Source organism: Capra hircus, chromosome 17, assembly GCF_001704415.2.
Source record: "Capra hircus breed San Clemente chromosome 17, ASM170441v1, whole genome shotgun sequence".
NCBI lineage: Eukaryota > Metazoa > Chordata > Mammalia > Artiodactyla > Bovidae > Capra > Capra hircus.
Genome location: NC_030824.1, coordinates 5,599,767 through 5,619,067, shown reverse-complemented (window position 1 = coordinate 5,619,067; position 19,301 = coordinate 5,599,767). Strand labels below are relative to the sequence as shown.

At 44.0% G+C, this 19,301-nt stretch overlaps 1 protein-coding gene across 1 annotated transcript in view; it reads left to right on the top strand.

Annotated features, from left to right (window-relative positions):
• Positions 1 to 19,301, top strand: part of GRK3 (G protein-coupled receptor kinase 3) — a 115,846-nt gene that overhangs the window by 71,455 nt on the left and 25,090 nt on the right. Inside the window, exons 7-12 of the mRNA XM_018061071.1 lie at positions 1,820 to 1,871; positions 3,689 to 3,780; positions 4,446 to 4,545; positions 10,788 to 10,866; positions 12,666 to 12,796; positions 14,988 to 15,082. Of these exons, the coding sequence (XP_017916560.1) occupies positions 1,820 to 1,871; positions 3,689 to 3,780; positions 4,446 to 4,545; positions 10,788 to 10,866; positions 12,666 to 12,796; positions 14,988 to 15,082 (549 nt within the window). The remainder of the gene's footprint in view (positions 1 to 1,819; positions 1,872 to 3,688; positions 3,781 to 4,445; positions 4,546 to 10,787; positions 10,867 to 12,665; positions 12,797 to 14,987; positions 15,083 to 19,301) is intronic.

Here is a 19,301-nt window from a genome sequence, read left to right as displayed (position 1 = left end):
GTGTAGTGCAGGGAATTCTACTTGATATTTATAGTAACCTAAAGGGGAAAAGAATCTGAAAAAGAATAGATATGTGTATATGTGTAACCGAATCACTTTACCGTACACCTGAACTAGCACTGCATTGTGAATCAACTGTACTCCAGTGTAAAATAGCATTTTTTAAAAATGTAAATTTAAAAAATTTCAGGGATGCCTATGAAAGTGTTCACATGCTTCCCAGGCACGTGAGAGTCAGCCGTTTGGTGTTTTGAGTGTTCCTCTGTGATGATACACCTTAGGGATCAGACTTTCTGACTCTGAATCTGCATTCGCATGGACTCTGCTCGTCTCTGTAAACTTGGCTAATTTCTAGACAGTTGTCATGATGATTGAGCCTCAGGGTGGGAGCAGCCCACAGCTGTTCAGTAATTGCCCTTTTAAGAACAAATGCCTCAGTGTTTTTTTTTTTTTTTTCCTTCTTCTCCACATGTTCACAGAACTAAAGTAATTTTTTTAAAAAGTTGTATCAAGATTCTGCCAGAGTTCAAGAGATAATTTTGTCTTGGAGTAGAGTCACTACTATGGGAAACGAATCTGCATACAAATGATTACATTTTCTGAGCAGGACCAGAGGGACTTTGCCAAAAAGCAGTGGCATGGAACTGAGGGGCCAGGGCACCAGTTCAGCACTGAGATTCAGCTGAGTCTTGGGCCGTCTCCATGGCTGCTGATCATAAAGACCTGACTTTTCCCAAACTCTTGGGTCAACTCATTGTTCTGTGACCCTTGGGGGAGAGGGGAGAGATGGAGATGGTAATTGAAATTGGGGAAGAGGTCTTATAACTTCACTGTGTATCCAGGTAAACCTGCACAGTCATTGTCTCCCACTGAATTGACCATTCACTTTTTTTTTTTTTTAATTTTGTTGAAGGGTAGTTGATTTGCAGTGTTAATTTCCGCTGTACAGCAAAGCGACTCAGCTATACATATACGTATATATTCTTTTTCATGTTCTTTTCCATTATGGATCATCACAAGATGTTGACTCTAGCTCCCTGTGCTATACAGTAGGACTCTGTTGTTTATCCATCCCATATATAGTAGTTTACATCTGCTTATTGCAAACTCCCAGTCGAGCCCTCTCTCACCCCTCTCATCCTCTCTCACACAGAGAACCATAAGTCTGTTCTCTATATGAAGATTTACATAAAAATGGGCTATAAATGCAAAATACACGCCAGGTTTCAAAGCAATGAATTCAAACTGCTTTCAGGGGCTTCTCTGATAGCTCGGTTGGTAAAGAATCCACCTGCAATGCAGGCGACCCCGGTTTGATTCCTGGGTTGGGAAGCTCCCTGGAGAAGGGAAAGGCTACCCACTCCAATATTCTGGCCTGGAGAATTCCATGGACTGTGTCCATAGGGTCACAAAGCATTGGACACGACTGAGTGATTTTCACTTTCAAAGCAATACAAAAATAAGAATGTAGACTATCTCATTAAAATTTTATGTTGATTACATGTGGAAATGAAAATTTTTGATATATTGGTTCAAGTAGCATACATTATTAAAATTAAATTACTTATGTGTCATCTGTTACCCGTCTGTTGGACAGTACTGACTCAGATAAAGCTTGTTACCATAACATAATGACAATTAAAGCAGAAACACGAAGTCTTCAACTTGAATCGTTAAATAAAGCCTTGAGTGCTAGGCAAATGCTTTGTGAAAAAAATATTTACGAAAGCTCACTCTGAGAAGTCACACAAGTATACAATGCTAGTTCTCAGTTAACGTGATATTTAACTTTTCAGTAATTCCTCACATTCTTTTTCAGTGACAAGTTCACTAGATTTTGTCAGTGGAAAAACGTGGAATTAAATATCCATGTGAGTATCATCTTGGCCTTTATTTTTTTTTTAATAAAAACTTCCTTTGGCTCAGTTTCGTGAGAAAATATTTTATTCGGCAGCATACTCCCAAGGGTAACATGCTGCCCAGACAGATGTCCTGCTTACAGCTTTACGCATGAAAAATCCATCCTCCCATATCCAGTTGTAAACACTTTGAGTTTTCGTCCTCTTTTTTCATATTCATATCAGAATGCATTTATTTATTTAAGAAAGGATATTTTAAGCCATAATTAAGCTTTTAATAGAAACAGTAGCAAAGATACAAGTCTTCTACATCATGTAATTCTTGTGCCCATGTCATTTGCATCCTGGTAAATTTCCTTGTTTTTTTTCTCTTATTAGGTGCAGTCATGTAATAAACATGACGATATCTCTTACTAGACCACAGTTGCTTCTTTTTTATTGTTTTGAGAATGATGAAAGCAGTCCTCAAAGGCGGGATACTTCCTAGCTTGTATCCCCTAATACTACGTCTTCTCTTAGCTTTTCCATGTCAGGAATTCTGGGGCACATTCTTTACTTCACTTTTAGAGTGTTCGTTTCTCTTCCCCTTTCCCTTGTGCTCTCCCTCCACAAAGGTTTGCAATTGAGAAAAAGAAATAACTGGATTCTGTTTTTGATTTTAAAAAAAAGTTTTTTTCAGTTGAACAGTACCATTCACAGAAGTGGGTTTGTTTGTTTGCTTTTTTTTTTTTTTTTCATTTTAATTTCCCCTCTCTGCCCCATTTCTGGCAGGATTGAGAAGCAAGAGGCAGTGACACATTTTAAAAAATAATGGGACTTCCTGGGCAGTCCAGTGATTAAGATCCTGTGCTTCTACCTCAGGGAACGAGGGTTCGATGCTGCATGCATCCGCATGGCCAAAAAACGAACAAACAAAACCAAAAAACCCTTATCTCTGCTGTGGATCCTCCTGGGCCTGTGCTCCTTTAGCAGACGTGATGTCCTCACGTCTTCACATCCTTCTGTCCTCTGAGCAGCAAACGTGAAGCTCGAGGGCTGGGTGCCCCTGCCTGGCTGCAGACATGGTGTCTGAAGCATCTGACCCTTCTTTTGCCAGGATACGTAACAAAAAGCATTTGCCATTGTCTGATGGCCTCTTACCATGAACATAGGACTATCTCTCTGCCTTTGTACCATCTGATGCTATGAAAACTTCTTGGGAAGCAAGGCATTGCTGAGATGATATTGATGAAAGCCTAGTGCTTATGAATGGAAGCATCTTCATCGAGTTACTCACACTCGGTCTGTTTTCACACTCACGTGCCCACCATGAGTCCTCTCTACTCACTGATGCCTTTGATGAAAAATTCACATGGCCAGCATTCACTAGGCTTTCTGATCATATGGCCCGCCTGTTAGGAGAGCATAGATGCCCTTGATGTAGACCTGTTTTCCTGCCACAGAAGTTCCTGGAATGGCTGAACTATTGCCAAACTTTCAGCTTCAGAGTAGTCGAGGTCACTTTGTAGTTTGCCTGGAAATTTCATATTCACTTGTCTTGAAAGTATACACCTTATAATCTAAGATTCGTGGGACTGGATAAAACAGTGGGCTCCCGCCGGGTCATCTTCCCAGTTGCCTCCACGGTTTGCATCCTGTGCAGTTTACATCGAAGGCGGTTCTAGAATGTCCTGCCACCTGTGCTGCTTATCTCTCCGCTTGCGGGGCCAGTCGCCGAAAGGGCAGCAGTGTCAGAATCGCTGTTTCAGTAACTGTGTATGTTTTGCATGACAACAGTGGGATAGCTTTTACGCAGTTTTACGTCTCTGTGTCGCGTTTTAAATTCACAGTTGACCATGAATGATTTCAGCGTGCATCGGATCATTGGACGAGGAGGATTTGGTGAAGTATACGGTTGCAGGAAAGCAGACACTGGAAAGATGTAAGCCTTCTACACTTGTATATTTTGCTGGGAATATTAAGAGGGTTTTATACTCACATTCCAAGAAAATCCCATTTAGTTGGTGATCAGTGTTTTAGAATCTTATCCTCTACACGCTTATAAAATCTTGACCAGTGCTTAATTCACAATTCCTACACACTAAATATTATAGTACAGGCCCCACCCCTACAAAACACAAACACACACACACACAAGTACTAGACAGTAAGGATACATACAAAATTTATTTCCCTGAATTTTTTGTGTATCTGCTTTATTGCTTTTATTTAACTGACATGTCAATGCATATAATAATAGAAATATCTTAATTATTGCTTGATTTTTTAAAAATAGCCTTTTCACTTCAGAATAATTTTAGGTTTGGAGAAAAGGAGCAAAAAGATAGTACAGGGATTTTCTGTGTACTCCACGTCCCTCTTACCGTGGTACAGGACGTGTGTCACAATGAATGAACAGATGTTGATGGGCTGTTACTGACTGAAGTCTCCACTTTATTCAGATTCCCTTAGTCTCTTAGAAGCATTTTGCTTCTTTAAAAGACTTCCCAAACTTTTAGAAGCTTCCCCCAATATGATGTGTATCATTTAAATCCACTTAGATATATTTTCTGTATAGATTTCCTTCAGTAACATTTATGGTTCTAGGTATGCAATGAAATGCTTGGACAAGAAGAGAATCAAGATGAAACAGGGAGAAACCTTAGCCTTAAATGAAAGGATCATGTTGTCCCTGGTGAGCACAGGAGTGAGTATTCAGTTTTGAACATTGCATTCATGTGTGTGTGTGTGTGTGTGTGTATGTGTGTGTGTTTTTCTAGTTATTTGGTGGGTTTTTTTTTTTTTGGTATCAAGACAATTTATTTAAAATACAGCTTTTTTTTCTCCCCCCCCACCCCCAGTGAATTATGCAGCTAGCCAGTTCTTGAGAGGATTAGAATTTATAGCAGGGAGCAGCACCACTAAGTTAATATAAATAATAATTCAAAGATGACCTCTGTCTGAGTTGGGAATTAGGAACATACTACCGGCCATTGCCACACACAATGATCACTTGTCCCTTCACTGCCCATTTATGACTTCCTTCTTTGTGGAATATGACAGAGATGGCAGAATATAATCGTATCAGTGACCAAAAAAATCACCTGAATATAGTTAAGATTTGGCTGCATGACAGCGAAGGATGAACCCAGAGGAGAAAAAATAAGAGGAATGTCGCTTCCCTCCTTCACAAACAGAGAGGAAGTGATGTGGCTTCGTCAACCCCCAACTATCCCTGTGGAGTGCTCCGCAGAATCCCAGGGACAGAGGAGCCTGGTGGGCTGCCTTCTGTGGGGTTGCACAGAGTCGGACACGACTGAAGCGACTTAGCAGCAGCAGCAGCAGCCAGTGCACGTTTCATGTGGAGGGGACCTTGTCTTCTCGGCACTTGCCCCTTTCCCTACTGTGGACGCTGATCTTTTCCATCCCCAGCGCTGCGTTTCTGCGCTTAATGTCTGCACTAAGCAGACTGGACCGTTTTTTCACACATTCCAGCTGTCATTTTGAGCTCATCACCTGTCAAAGCCAGCTTCACCCTGTGTCATCTTGACTTGTAAAGCAACATCCCGGTCTGATTTCTTTTCCTATTAATGGCATTACCCGGGACCAAAATCTCAGCTTTTATTTACTCTGGCAGATATATGTAAAGACACCCAGAAAAACCCATGGTCCCAGAAACCTGGGCATTGCCCATGTACCCTGGCAAGTGAGGCACAGAGCCTAGGGGTACCTCCAGCTGTCACAGCTGGGTTCTAAATAAGGTCGCCTTCACCTAGAGGTTTTCAAAGACTCAGATCTTCATGATCACTCAAGGCATTCCTTTTAGCTGGTAAGCAAGGAACCTGAGATCCCGGGACATCATTTCTTTGCCCAGAGTCGCTGCACTTCCTAAACAACCCCAGTGTTCCCCAGTGTTCTTTTCTCATCCCTCTGTTGGCTCCATGTTTTCTTGTCACCAGATATATTTATTGTGTTATGGTTTATGTTATTCTAGTGTTAGTTTTAAGTGCTTCTAGAAAGGCTATTTACTGTGGAAGTCGATGAATATCATAATTCAGTTTAACTGTAACAGATGAAAATGCCATCGCTATGAACAGTAATGTCTAATTATGCACCTCTGCGTGCCAACATGTAGGCATTAAACATTTCAAGTAAGAGTGACTCTGTGTGTGTGACCAAGATTTTAACTGATTGGAATGGAATCTGAGTGGCCTGCACACTGTATGGGAATCAGCGTGAATGCCGTTGGTTTCTAGTATCTGTCAGAAATGTCTCTGTCTTCATTTCAGATGTGAATGTGTGCTTATTGCTGACTTTAAGTGCTTTATTAAAATATTAATTTTTAATGTCTTATCTCAAAGCCTTGGATGTTTATTCCCAGGAGAGCCTATGGAAAAAAATTGAGGGTGTTGGAAAAATATAGGAATCATTTTAATTTTCATGTAGCATTTTTGTTGTATTTAGGTAAACAGAATGTGATTAAGTAGTTGTAGAATTCCTCACTGGTCTGTCCATAAGGGAGTAAATAAAAAATTGCAGTTACGTTGGGCTACTGCTTTGAACTAATTTAAGACTTGTTTCTGCTTTTTATTCAAATATCAAGACAGTTTAGCATTTTTAAAAACATTGTAAGTGCATAATTTAACCAAAAGAATTGTAGTAAAGTTATTTAGAGTCATTTTTGTTGATCAAAGGCCACAGTTTGTAGGATCTAAGTAACCCTTAGTTTAAAATTGCCTCCTTAGGTGACGTGTTGATCAGCCTGTGTCAATATGATTACCTAAGGTGTTGGCATGGAAATAAGCTAGAGTCACCATCAGAGTTTTCTTTCTGCTTGGAGGTTGTTTTACTGTTTCAACCTCAAATTGAGAATTCCTACTTCTCACCCCCAAAAGAGACAGTAAGAAGTACTGTTCCCAGTTTTATTCTGTAACTTTTGGGTCATGAAAAGGGAATCAGGGCAAGTATGTCCATTACTGGGAGGAGCCATCAGCACCTTCGTTAAGTCAGTCAGTTATTCATGAGGAGTGTTGCTCATTCATTCCCTGATCATCCTTGAGTCTTAGATTGTGCCAGGTACTCCGCTACGAGACAGGGGTCCCGAAACGCAAATTTGGTCTTTGCTCTTATCGGGCTGCATAAAATGAGAGACAGCAGTGTTTACTCAGAGAATCTCAGACACGTGTCGATTGTCAGAACACGTGACAAGAGCTGTGAGAGAGAGGTCCGTGCTGCTCAGAAGGCATTTAACAGGGCGGTCCTCTGGGGTCGGAGGGGACGCTAGGGTGTGCGTGAGTCCTGAGCACGGATGCTCTGGGGACTCACAGGTCAGCACTGCTGGGCTCTGAAGTGATGCGGTGAGGACCACATGGGGAAGCTGGGGAGAGAGGGAAGCAGACAGAGGCCAGACCAGCAGAAAGCTTTCTGGGCCAGTACTGAGGACTTTAAAAAATCTTCACAGCCATTTAATAAGCCTTGCAACTCTGAAAGGGTTCCTCTGACTGCAGGGTGGAGAACTTTTCTAGAGGACTGCTTTGTGGTCTGTTGTATCACAGTTCAAGTTCCTACAAAATGCAGACTGTTTCGCTCACTAGGAAATCAAGGAAGACAGTTCCAGGGACTTCCCTGGCAGTCCAGTGGTCAAGACGTCATGCTTCCAATGCAGGAGGCACAGACTCAATCCCTGGTTGGGGAACTAAGATCCTGCATGCCCCCCGCCCCCCCAAAAAAAAAAACTTAAAAAAAGGAGATAATTCCTTGCTTAAGAGCTTTTATTTAAGGATCCACCTGTGAGAACCCCCTAGTTCTTATTCACCTTGAATTTGTAATCAAGACAGAACATCTTACTATAATTATCTTAGAAACTGTGCTAATACCATGATTAAACTGCTGTCTGTTTGTCTATGTGGGTCAGCATTCAGTTCTTTGTGTCTCAGACCCTACCTGAGACTCAAGATGGCATCTGCTCAGGGCCTAAGAGATGAGAGATCCTGGTCAGTGAACTCCTTAGAGATACCAAATTACATCCCTTTAACTGAGCTTTGATTTTACATTGCTATAGAAATGTTACCTTTGTAAGTGGAGTGACATAGGACAGGGTCTTGCGAGGGTCCAGAGTGGGAGACTTGAGGTTTGAATCTTGGCTGGCTACCAGATTTCTTTGTGGCCTCAGACAAATCATTTCCCTTTTAGGAGGTGGGGTGGGGGCAGTGTTTAGTTTGCTCATCTTTAAAATAAAGAATTTGGACCAGGTGATTTTTTTTTTTTTTTAAGAAGAGCACTTCCTATTGCAGTAGCCTATGACTGTAAATCGCCAATTCAAGTCCCATCTTAATAACATAGTATCTTAACTCCACTTTGACCTTTTGCCGTTTTCTCAGGGCTGTCGTTAGAAGGATTGGACTCTGTCTGTTCAGAAATACCCCTTTCCAGCCTCTGTTGGTCCCCTGGGTGAAGTGAGTGGAGTTGCTGTCTCAAGCGGGAAAAGACCCAGGCTTTACTAAGTTCCTGGTCCACCCTCTTGTCTGCTCTAGGGATGAATTGCTCATTTGATCAGGAACCAGAGTACGTGGGGAACCCCATTAAGGAAGGAGCATGATATTTAGAGCAGAATGAGTCGTCACCAGCAGACTATGGAAAGGTCTGGTGGAACACTGGTGGGGCTCCAATCAGGATGGTGCCACCCGGCCCCCAAGAACCGATAGCTTTTAACAGATAAAGGACAGCACCTGTATTTTACGACTATGTAAAGTAAAATAAATCTCAAAATTCATGAACACCAAGACCATCTCAACTGAACTCTTAAGGAAAACAAAGTAACCGCAAAATGAATTTCCTCCAGAAGACTTGTGGAAATTGAGTTCAAGTTCTCGAATCCTGAGCACACAGGCACGAGTCCACACAAATTCATCTGTATGCCCTTCATCGATAGGTGTGAGCGAAGTGAATTCCATTCACAGTGCACTCTATTGAGCATGTTCCGTAGAATTCAACAATTCTTTGCTTCTGTTAAGAAAGTGGATGTAGATATTTTATGCCGTTTGTTATTGGAGTCAGTTGAGTGGCAAGTGCTCACTGTGCACGTATCTCAGTGGGACCTGGTGCTAGATGTGGTGGGTTTTCACCAGGGAGCACACGCATGTATCCAGAACCTAGGTCAAGAGACGGAGGGTCACTATGTCCCGGACGTCTCCGTTTGCCCTCTTCAGCTGCTCACCCCATGCCCAAGCTCGCTACTACCCACATGTCTGACACTGTAATTTAGCTGTGCCCCTGTTGGAACTTTATATAAATGTATTCTTTTTGTGTCTGGCTTCTCAGTATTGCTTGCGAGATTTAGCTAAGTCGTCACTCATAGCAACAGCACCTTCTGTAGCTAAATAGTAAGGGTCACCAGGCTATGTGTGTGGCCTGGGGACCAAATCTGGCTTGTGTTCACAGTCTATGAACTAAGAACTTTTTTTTTTTTTTAAAGCAAAAGAAGAGAAGAAATTGTCAAGAGAAAAGAAGCAGAAAAAACTATGTGACGGGGACTGGATGGGGCCCGAAAAGCTTAAAAATATTTACTGTCTAGCCCATTTGTAGAAGTTTGGCAGCCGCCGCTGTATAGTATTCCGTCAAATAAATGTGCCAGAGTTCATGTGTCCATCCTCCTGTCGGTAGACATTGGATCATTTCCTGGTTTGGGCTGTTTTGAATAGTGCTGTGAGGACCATTCTCATGCAGGTCCCTTGGGGCACATGAGTACAGATTACTGTTAGGTAAATACCCTGGGCTGGAATTTCTGGCTCATAGGCTTTGCAGGTAGTGATCAGCTTTGGCAGATGCCATCAAACGCCTTGTGAAAGTGGTTGTACAATTGTGTCCTCCCGGCTACCATATTGGAAGTCCCATTAGCTCTGTATCTTTGCAACACTTGGTATCATCAGTCTTTGTGATGTTAGTCATTCTCCTTTGTTTTAGTGATGAAATGTTGTGATTTGCAGTTTGCCTTTCCTTGGGGGACAGCCGAGGTCTAGCGTCTGTTTAAAGACTTACAGACTATTCGGTGCTCAGCAACGATGTACAGTATTGCTGTTGTTGTCATGCCGTTTTCCTGTTGGGTTGTTCGCTTTTCTCTTTATTGATTGATGAGCGTTCTTTATATATATGGATATATGTGGATTTCAAATACCTCCTCCCATTCTGTCATTTGCCTTTCTTACTCTCTTAAGGGTGTCTTCTGAAGAACAGAAGTTTCAGCTTTATTTTTCCTCAAGAGTTATCTGAAATTTTCGTGGCTGTTTATATTTCTATATAAATATGGGGATGAGTTTGTCAGTTTCCATTTTAATTGTTTACATTATTTAATATATAGATTAATGTATAGATTAATTTGGGAGAAAATTGACATCTTTACCTCATCTTTAATTGAGTTATTCTATCCTCCACCCTGGTATATTTTCCACTTTCGAAAGCTGATTTAATTCCATTTTTATTGTTAGTGTTTCACGACAGTAATATCAGTAACATTTCTCCCCATGATAAAGGTTCTTCCAGCTTAGAATCAGACATTGAAGTGGATATGTGGCTATAACCAGAACCGAAGTGTAGACCAGTAGGAGCACTAGCAAGACAGTGATATTTTTCCGTAGAATCTGAGTCTTTTGAAGGTGTAGTTAGAAGAGTCATGATTTAATCAGAGTGACAGAGCATCTCTGAGTTCATCTCCGATGAGCAGTGTTTGTGTCTCTGTGCACTTTTTTGTTTTTCCATGGAGTCAGGCTCGCTTTCCTGGGTCTGTTAAAGTTACCGCATAGGTGTCTGTGCTTCATATACAGGGCAGTGTCATGGCTTTAAAAAAAAATGTATAGGTGGCACTTGGTAGTAGATATACTTTCCAGGACAGCTTTTGCTTTTCTTATATGTGTGTGTGTCTGTGTGTATATATATATATTTTTTCCACTATAGGATTGTCCTTTCATCGTCTGTATGACCTATGCCTTCCACACTCCAGATAAACTGTGCTTCATCTTGGATCTGATGAACGGTAAGCAAGATGTGGGGAGTCTGAATACACTGAATGACTCTGCCATGATGTTGTTTGTTTCAGGATGTTTGATCTTGGCTTGCATTGCTCCAAACAGTCTGGCCATTTGGGTCTTTCAGATAATTAGATTCCCCCTCAAGTTTAAGGAAACCTTTCACTCTTTGAATTTCCAATTCAACTTCATTTTAAAAAAGTTGACTGCGATCAACTGGCCCTCAACTTTAGGAATGAAATGTCTCCTAAAGATTCATAGGCCAAAGACAGGAATGTATTTAAAAACAAACTGTGAAGGACTGACTCTGGGCCAGCTCAGATTTTAGCTCAGTAGTCTGTACCTTTAGTCCAGACCCACCATATATCAGTCTTTAAACCGTCAATGATGAACTGGAGAAAACAGGAAGAACTTCAGCCAGAAAGTAGTTTCCTGTCTTTCCTGGTGGCTCAGATGGTACAGCGTCCACCTGCAGTGCGGGAGCCCTGGTTCAATCCCTGGGTTGGGAAGATCCCCTGGAGGAAGGCATGGCAACCCATCCAGTATTCTTGCCTGGAGAACCCCCATGGACAGAGGAGTTTGGCGGGCTGCAGTCCATGGGTTCGCAGTCAGACACAACTGAGCAGCTTTGACTCACTCACTCACTCAGGTTTCTAATACTAGAAAGTGACGTGATGTAATTAATTCAAAGCGTTTTTAGTAACAGGGGCTGAAATGGAAAAGCATTTATTTCCATAAATGAATACCTGTTTTGAAGTTCAGTTGAAGTTTTAATTACGTTTTGAGTTTTTGATTTAGAACCAGACCCATCCAACAGCATGAAGGAATCTCAGAGACGTAATAATGAGCAGGCCAGCCAGCCAGAGCAGCATATTTCCTGCATGACTCGGTTCGTGTCACTGTCAGAGCTAGCAAAGCTGACCGATGAGGGGAGAGGTCAGAGTAGAGTCCAGTTGGCTGTAACGAGGGGCTGTGAGCTGATAATGCTGCCTGGGCTGGGCACAGGGAGCCTTCAGCGATGCTGGAAATCTACATGCTGGTAGAAAATAGTTATACAAAGAATATGCGTGTGTGAACAGGAAGATGCTTAGGGAATCAAAGGTGATAGGAGTGGACACACGCGAACCTCTGTAAATCAGCTGTGGCTCCGCCTGTATCATTTATGAGAACATTCCCTTACCCTGTTGGTGGCATTCTCTGTCTCTCTAACTGGAGGCCATATGATCATTGACGTTTTCTAACCCTTTTTTATGAAAAATTCAAACATATCACAACATTGAAGGATTTTACTGGGGACACCCAAACACCCAACCACCTGGGTTTTTTACCAGTTAAAATTTTACTGTATTTGCTCTCTCAAATATCTATCAATATGAGCAGTGTATTCATTTTGTCTCCATATTTACTATCCACAGAGCCAGTTGCCAAGCCACCTACTGCCTCACTACATGGGTTGATTCAGTTGGGAGACAGGACTGTAGTAATCAAAGGATCAGGTCGGCCCCCGTCCCACTTCCCCCAGCGGGACACATGGGAGCTGTGATGTCCATCCGAGAGCGGAGGCTGGGTTCATGTGGTCCCAGCCACTGTCGCATCTAAGTCTTCTCAGTGGTTTGGTTTTGTCTGGGATTTTTTTTAAAGTGTTTCATCAGATTACAGAAGTCAGTGATACACCTATATCATACATGTAGACAAAGCATAAAGTTAGTTAACCGTTGTCAACCATGTCATGACTCTGCACGATGACCGTGACTTCTGTTTCCCTGGCATTCACGCACCGAGTTACACTCTGCGTCTCTGATTCCAGGGGGTGACCTGCACTATCACCTTTCGCAGCACGGGGTGTTTTCCGAGAAGGAGATGCGGTTTTACGCCACAGAAATCATCCTGGGGCTGGAACACATGCACAATCGGTTTGTCGTTTACAGAGACTTGAAGGTAAGGTGGTCTGACGGACTCCCCACCGTCTGTCCGACATGTGCAGCAGGTGTCGTGCGGTAGTCGTGGTCCCTGCCCTGTCTCCCCCTCTTTCATGGCATCCCGTCATTTTCCTCCTCTCAGCCCTGGGCAAAACATCACCTTCATGATTTTGGTCTCCTCCAGACACTGAACTCTTTTCTGAGGACTCCAGTCTTTCCCGGTTGTCCCTGGCACCTCCCTGCCTGGTGCAGCACATAACGCCAGCTCAGATATTTTAATTAGTTAATTATGAAAAGCAGGGTGTTTTTGTTGTTGTTGTTGTCACCCATTTTACAGTTGATCATAACTCTGTTAATGTTCACCAAGCAACTGATTTGGCCCTGGCTCAGTGTGAGGGCAGAAGGCGTACAGAGATAAAGAAGCAGAGCACCACTGTTGTACGGGACATTATCTACTGGTGAACCCGCACGTAGAAAGACTGAGTGCTAACTCGCAGGGCTGATTGGGTAGGGAAGGGGTGTCTGACAGCTGGCAGAATTTCCCCCACCCTCTGAACATCAGGCGATTTTGAGATTGCCTTAAAAAAGTCACTAGCAGGTTTCCAGGTTCCAGAACTCCATAGCCCCAGTCTGCCACACTGCTTCCCTTTAAAAAGTCTTACTGGACTTGAACAGAATGAAGCAGGTGCTTTCTCAGTTTTTCCATTCCAGAGCACAATGCTTGCTTGGTTGAGGATCCTGCATGAGACAGGGAGTTGGTGGTTTGCTTGGTACTTCCGAGGTGATATTCATGTGGCCAGCAGCATGAAGGTGGGGGAGCAGATGAAAGGGACCGTGACAAATTATAGAGATGATCGTGCAGGCACATAAAGGTATAAATAATGGTGAGAAGAAATGTGATAGGCGTGGCAGCTTCCGGAGGATGCAAAACCCGCGGGAAGCCTGTTTGCCTCCTCTCTCTGATTCCTTCTGAAACTGAAAGCAGGTTAACCAGATCAAGTGTACCGATAATGCCCCCTTCTCTAAGGAGCTCATGTGTTTTGATTGGCTTCTAAAAGAGGTTACCTCCTAAGAATCTGAACTGGTGTATTTCGCAGTTGAGCATTTTTTTTTTCCATGAAGTACTTTGTAACTTTCAAAGCCTCCTGCAAAGCTAAAGAATTACTCCCATAGCCTTCATAGGAGCATAAAGAAGAGGAAAAAAAATGTATTTTCATCAAATTAGAAATAATTAGACCCTGGTTGGCACATGACATTTTGTTTCCTCATGGTGAGTTTTGCAGAATAAAATACATGCTGAAAGCCCATGAAATGCCATTGTAATACATTTTAATTCAAATCTGTAACCGGCCTGGAATCATCTTGATGTGGTATTTCTGTTTTCTAAACTATTTAGTAGGCAGTGGTATTATCTAATTTCTATTCAAACTTAATTCTAGTCACTCATGATTATTCATGCTTCAGTTTTATAATGGCATGCCATTATTTTTATTTCGAGCAAAACAATAGTTGATCTCCAGCAGAAAAATACCAAGATGACTGTAATTCACTGTATATTAGGGAGGGGGAGTTTCATTTTCCATGATCACTCAGACTAAATCTAATCTTAATGGCTATATTTCAGCAGAGTTGTGGTCAAAATCATATCTGGTCATTTGGTAAGGCCCTCCAAAGATTCTCTCCTAATAACTCGAAATGGCGTTCATCAGGATTAGTGCGGCACCGTGGAATGTTTTGATTGCCTAGGTCATCACGTGCACATTGCTACAAGATTGCTTTCTGTGCTGTGTTCCACAGTTCCAAGTCCTAGTGGTTCACAGAGGCTGAGGAGCCAGTGAACTCACTCCCTTTGTGGAGAGACACCCCATTCCGGCTGGATTGCGGTTCTTGCTGTGGAAAGGAAATACTGTAACAGCGATGAACTGTGGTGGTAACCCTCCTGGGTTACCTGCCCTGTGTTCCATTGCCCAATGAGTAGACTCTTCTCCATCCCTCCTTGCCACTCTCCTGCTACAGTTACTGATAACATGAAAGGTATCATTGTCGGTCTCACGCCCCACTTGGAGGTGATGATGTAATTAATACTAGAATTCATGTGTAGGAATGAAATGTGACAAAAATAATGATAGCAAGTGCCTGTGATTGTGGAAGTTCTCCCAGCCTCAGGACGCCTTGGGGGCTCTCAGAAATCACCTTCTCTTTCATTTTAGCCCGCCAATATCCTCCTGGACGAGCACGGACACGTGAGGATATCAGACCTCGGTCTTGCCTGCGATTTTTCCAAAAAGAAGCCGCACGCGAGCGTGTGAGTAGTCACACTGGCTGCTCCCTGCCGCTCCTAGTTCTACTCCCTTTTTCCCTCAGACCCCCAACATGGCCGTTTGTCCTCCCAGCTTTCTCTTGTCAGCAGTAGTTTCCAACATGTGATGATGCTGGGTCAGAGGGAGAGGAAGGCAGTGGGGCGGCGTGCTTGCTTTCACCTTCTGGGGGCACGCAGGGGATCCACAGGTTAGCTGCCCAGGGGCAGGGAGCCTGAGGGCAGGATGCGGCCCTTTGCAGCAGAGCCGAGCCTGTGCTGGCTCTGTGACCCTCACTCTTCATCTACCGGGCAGCGGTCGCAGTAGACCGTGACAGCTTACGTGCCGAAGAAGGGGCACAGGCCACCACGTAGAACTTTCCAGGGAAGGCCCAGAAGTCAAGCTGCTCCCTGCATCCACTCTCCTTTTTCAAAACATTCGGTTTTTTTACCCTAAAAAAAAAAAAAAAAAAAAAGGATTCTTTTTTTAATTAAAAGAATCATCTACTTGCAGTTCAAACTTTTCACACAGATCCTGTTGTTAGATTTCAGTGTTACATCCGTCCTCCATGCAGGGGAAGCTGCTGGAAGCCCCTGCCCTTGGCCATCCCTGCCCCCCGCCTCAGTGGACCGAACTGCTTCTAGTGGTGGCTGTGCTTTCTCCACATGTGCTGACACTGTCCTGAGGACTTGCCTGAACCTGAGATCGTTGCAGTGACAGCAGGCGTGTAGTGGCTGCCCCAGGGCTCAACAGAGGCAGAACAGAATATGTCCTGGTTTTCATTCCTGTTTCTTTGGTGTCCGCTTACCTGTGTAGAAAGTACGGACAGGTGTGCAGGTTGTGGAAAAATTCCCTCAATTATTTTCTTCTCCAGTATGTCAGTCTTAGCAGTGATTCTGTCTTACATTGCTGTGTTGAATGGTCTTGAAATAACTCCCAGGGGTCTTGTTTCATGCATCCGTGCAGAAAATAAACTATAAATCCTTTTTTGTGTGTGTGAGACTAGAAGCAAAATAGTTCTAAAACTGCACTACTTTATGAGGGGCTGCATTAAATCAGAATTGCCGTTTAAAGCTCTGGTCAGATATGAATGGCAATTGGTGCCGTTTCTGTAAAGATGTCTCTCCCTTCCTGCAGAATGTGGGACAGGGTGATAAAAGCCTTAGCATTTTGCTAGCACTTGACAATTATGAGGCCAGAACCTGGGGTTGGATATATCAGCCTCTCCCAGGGAGTTCATCAGACATTTTTAAGAGAGTCATTTGAATTTTTAATGCCACAGCTATTTGATATGCTAATTTCTTCAATTTAGGGTAGTCACAACTGAATATGAACCAAGAGCTCATAAGAGTTAATCTCCCAAAGGAATTAACTTTCAGAAGCAGGGTTACTCATTCCCTCAAAAGGCCTCACTCACGTCTTACTGTAATTCACACGCCAAGTCTGAAAGTTGGTCTGTTGTCCATTATCTGAACCACATCCATTAAAGGGTTCAACCTTCCAACCCTGTCGGGAAGCTTGGTTTCCATGTTTAAGTGACGATACTGAGGTCGCTACTTAAAAAGGATAAACGCTCAATGAAGAAGTATGTTTTTAGGTGGAGGAGGCGGAGAACAGAGGCTTTGGAGACAGATGTGGGTTTGAATCCTTCCACGTGGCACCAGCCTCATTTTTCTCTTCTGCAAAGATGCCATCACAGTGCTGCTCACTGCATGCGACAGCTGTGGGGTGTAGTCACCTCCTTCACGCAGGGAGGGTCTAGTTGATGCTGGCTGTGTGCCAGGTGCTAGCGCTGCTGCGGGGCTGAGGCAGACAGGCTCCTTGACCTCTCAGAATAGCCGCCTAGGGGACTGTCCAGGAAGTGACTGGTGTGGGGACAGCACTCATGCTGTGAGTGGAACACTGGCTGTCCCAGGAACACGTGGCTGGTGGCCTGAATGTGTTGTTATTAGTGTCTTCATTCAGTTCTGTTCAGTTCAGTCGCTCAGTCGTGTCCAACTCTGCAACCCCACGGACTGCAGCACGCCAGGCTTCCCTGTCCATCCCCAACTTCCAGAGCTTGCTCAAACTCATGTCAGTCAAATCAGTGATGCCATCCAACCATCTCATCCTCTGCCACCCTCTTCTCCTCCTGCCTGCAATCTTTCCCAGCATCAGGATCTTTTCCAATGAGTAAGTTCTTCACATCAGGTGGCCAAAATATTGGAGCCTCGGCTTCAGCATCAGTCCTTCCAATGAATATTCAGGATTTCCTTTAGTATGAACTGGTTGGATCTCCTTGGAGTCCAAGAGACTCCCAAGAGTCTTCTCCAACACCACAGTTCAAAAGCATCAATTCTTTGGCGCTCAGCTTTCTTTGTGGTCCAGCTCTCACATACATATGTGACTATTGAAAAAACCATAGCTTTGACTATACAGATCTTAGTTGGCAAAGTCATGTCTCTGCTTTTTATATGCTGTCTAGGTTTGTCATAGCTTTTCTTCCAAGGAGCAAGCGTCTTTTAATTTTGTAGCTGCAGTCACCATCTGCAGTGATTTTGGAGCCCAAGAAAACAAAGTCTCTCACTGTTTCCATTGTTTCCCTACCTATTTGCCATAAAGTAATGGGACCAGATGCTATGATCTTTGTTTTTTGAGTGTTGAGTTTTAAGCCAACTTTTTCACTCTCCTCTTTCAAGACTTCCATCAAGAGGCTCTTTAGAAGCCTGCATAGGGCATGGATATAATCATCGACTTTTTATGGGGTAGAATCTGAGGTTCCAAGAAACTAAGGAACTTGAGCAAAGTCACAGGCCTGGCAGATCGTGGGGCTTGAATTAAAATCCAGTTCTGTCCAGCTCTAAGGCTCGAGCTCCCCACACTCATTTGAACTCCATGAGGCTTTGAGAGGATGGACCTGGTACTAGATTAAAGACTTGTGGCCAGACTCTCACCCTCGACTGGGCTTCTCTGGTCTTTTCAAAGCGGTAGGTGTGATCCCAGGACTCCATCTGATGCTGGCAGAGCAGCGTCGTGGTCGGTTCCCCATCTTGACCCCGACTCCGTCCTTTTAATGATGGAATTGGGTTCTCAGAAACTAAAAGTGAACCGTGGAGCAGCCACCAGACCACACAGGGAAGCTTGTTTGTGGAATCTAGCGGATCGTCCTGACTCCCTGAGTCCCAGCTGAGTTTCTTCAAGAGCACAGCTCTCGGCCTCTAGTCACCGTGCCTTCAAACGCTCGGGTGTTCCTTCAGCGTGGACAGCACAGAGCGGCCGTGGGAAGCGCAGCAGCCTCGGGTGCTGCCGAGTGGCAGGGCTGGAAACCATGCGGCAGGCGGCCCAGTGCTCGGCGTTGTGTGCCGTGTCCACCCGGAGGCGTGATGTGCACTAACCCCGCGTATGTCTCCTTGTCGGAGTCTTCCCATCCCAGGACTGGGTTTTGATCCCAAGAATCACAGGTTATAAAGCCACCAAGGTTTTCCTGGCCACACTGAAATTAAGCTTGCCAGAAAATGGCTTGGATGCCCCTTACAGAAATCTCTGACGTCCTCATAGTGTGACTCACTGACCTCATGCCAGCAGACTTTGGATTGCAGGGGGCAGAGCTTTTCTGGTGGATGGACCAGTGCCCATTTCCACTGTTTGGAAAAGTCTTTCAAGATGGAACTATGAGGCTGAGGGGACACCAGTCCCAGTGTTGAGCCCGTGTCATCAACAATCCAGGGTTACTTGTCTGAGCAGATTCTCACCGAAACTGAGCATAAGCAAGTTAGAAATGCTTATAAGAACGCAAGGGGTTCTTTTCTAGTGCCGGTGCTGCCCTGAGCCCATCCCACTTGTGTTCTGTGGGGGTGAAGGTATCACATCATCATCCGTTCTATCTGAAGAAAATCGATGAAGGACGGGAATGCAGCTGCAGATAACGGCTTTTGGGGAGTGCTTTTGAGCCAACGCCTCTGAAAGTTTCCCATGAGCCTTCTCTCACTCTTGGAATGGTGTGTGCTCACATTGTAGGACAGGAGAGGATTTTGAGTTGCAGATAGAACATATTATATGTAAACAGCTATCCTCCCAGGTGGTTTTCCTCAGCTTCCCGCAAGCCATCTGCACGTTTGCTGAGCTGGGTCCTTTGACCTGTCGGCAGCTCTTCAGACCTGGGACTTCTCTGTCTCCATACCTGTCAGCTTCCCCACCACCACTTGGGGACCACCGTGACTGTGGAGGGTGGGGGCCGCCATGGACACC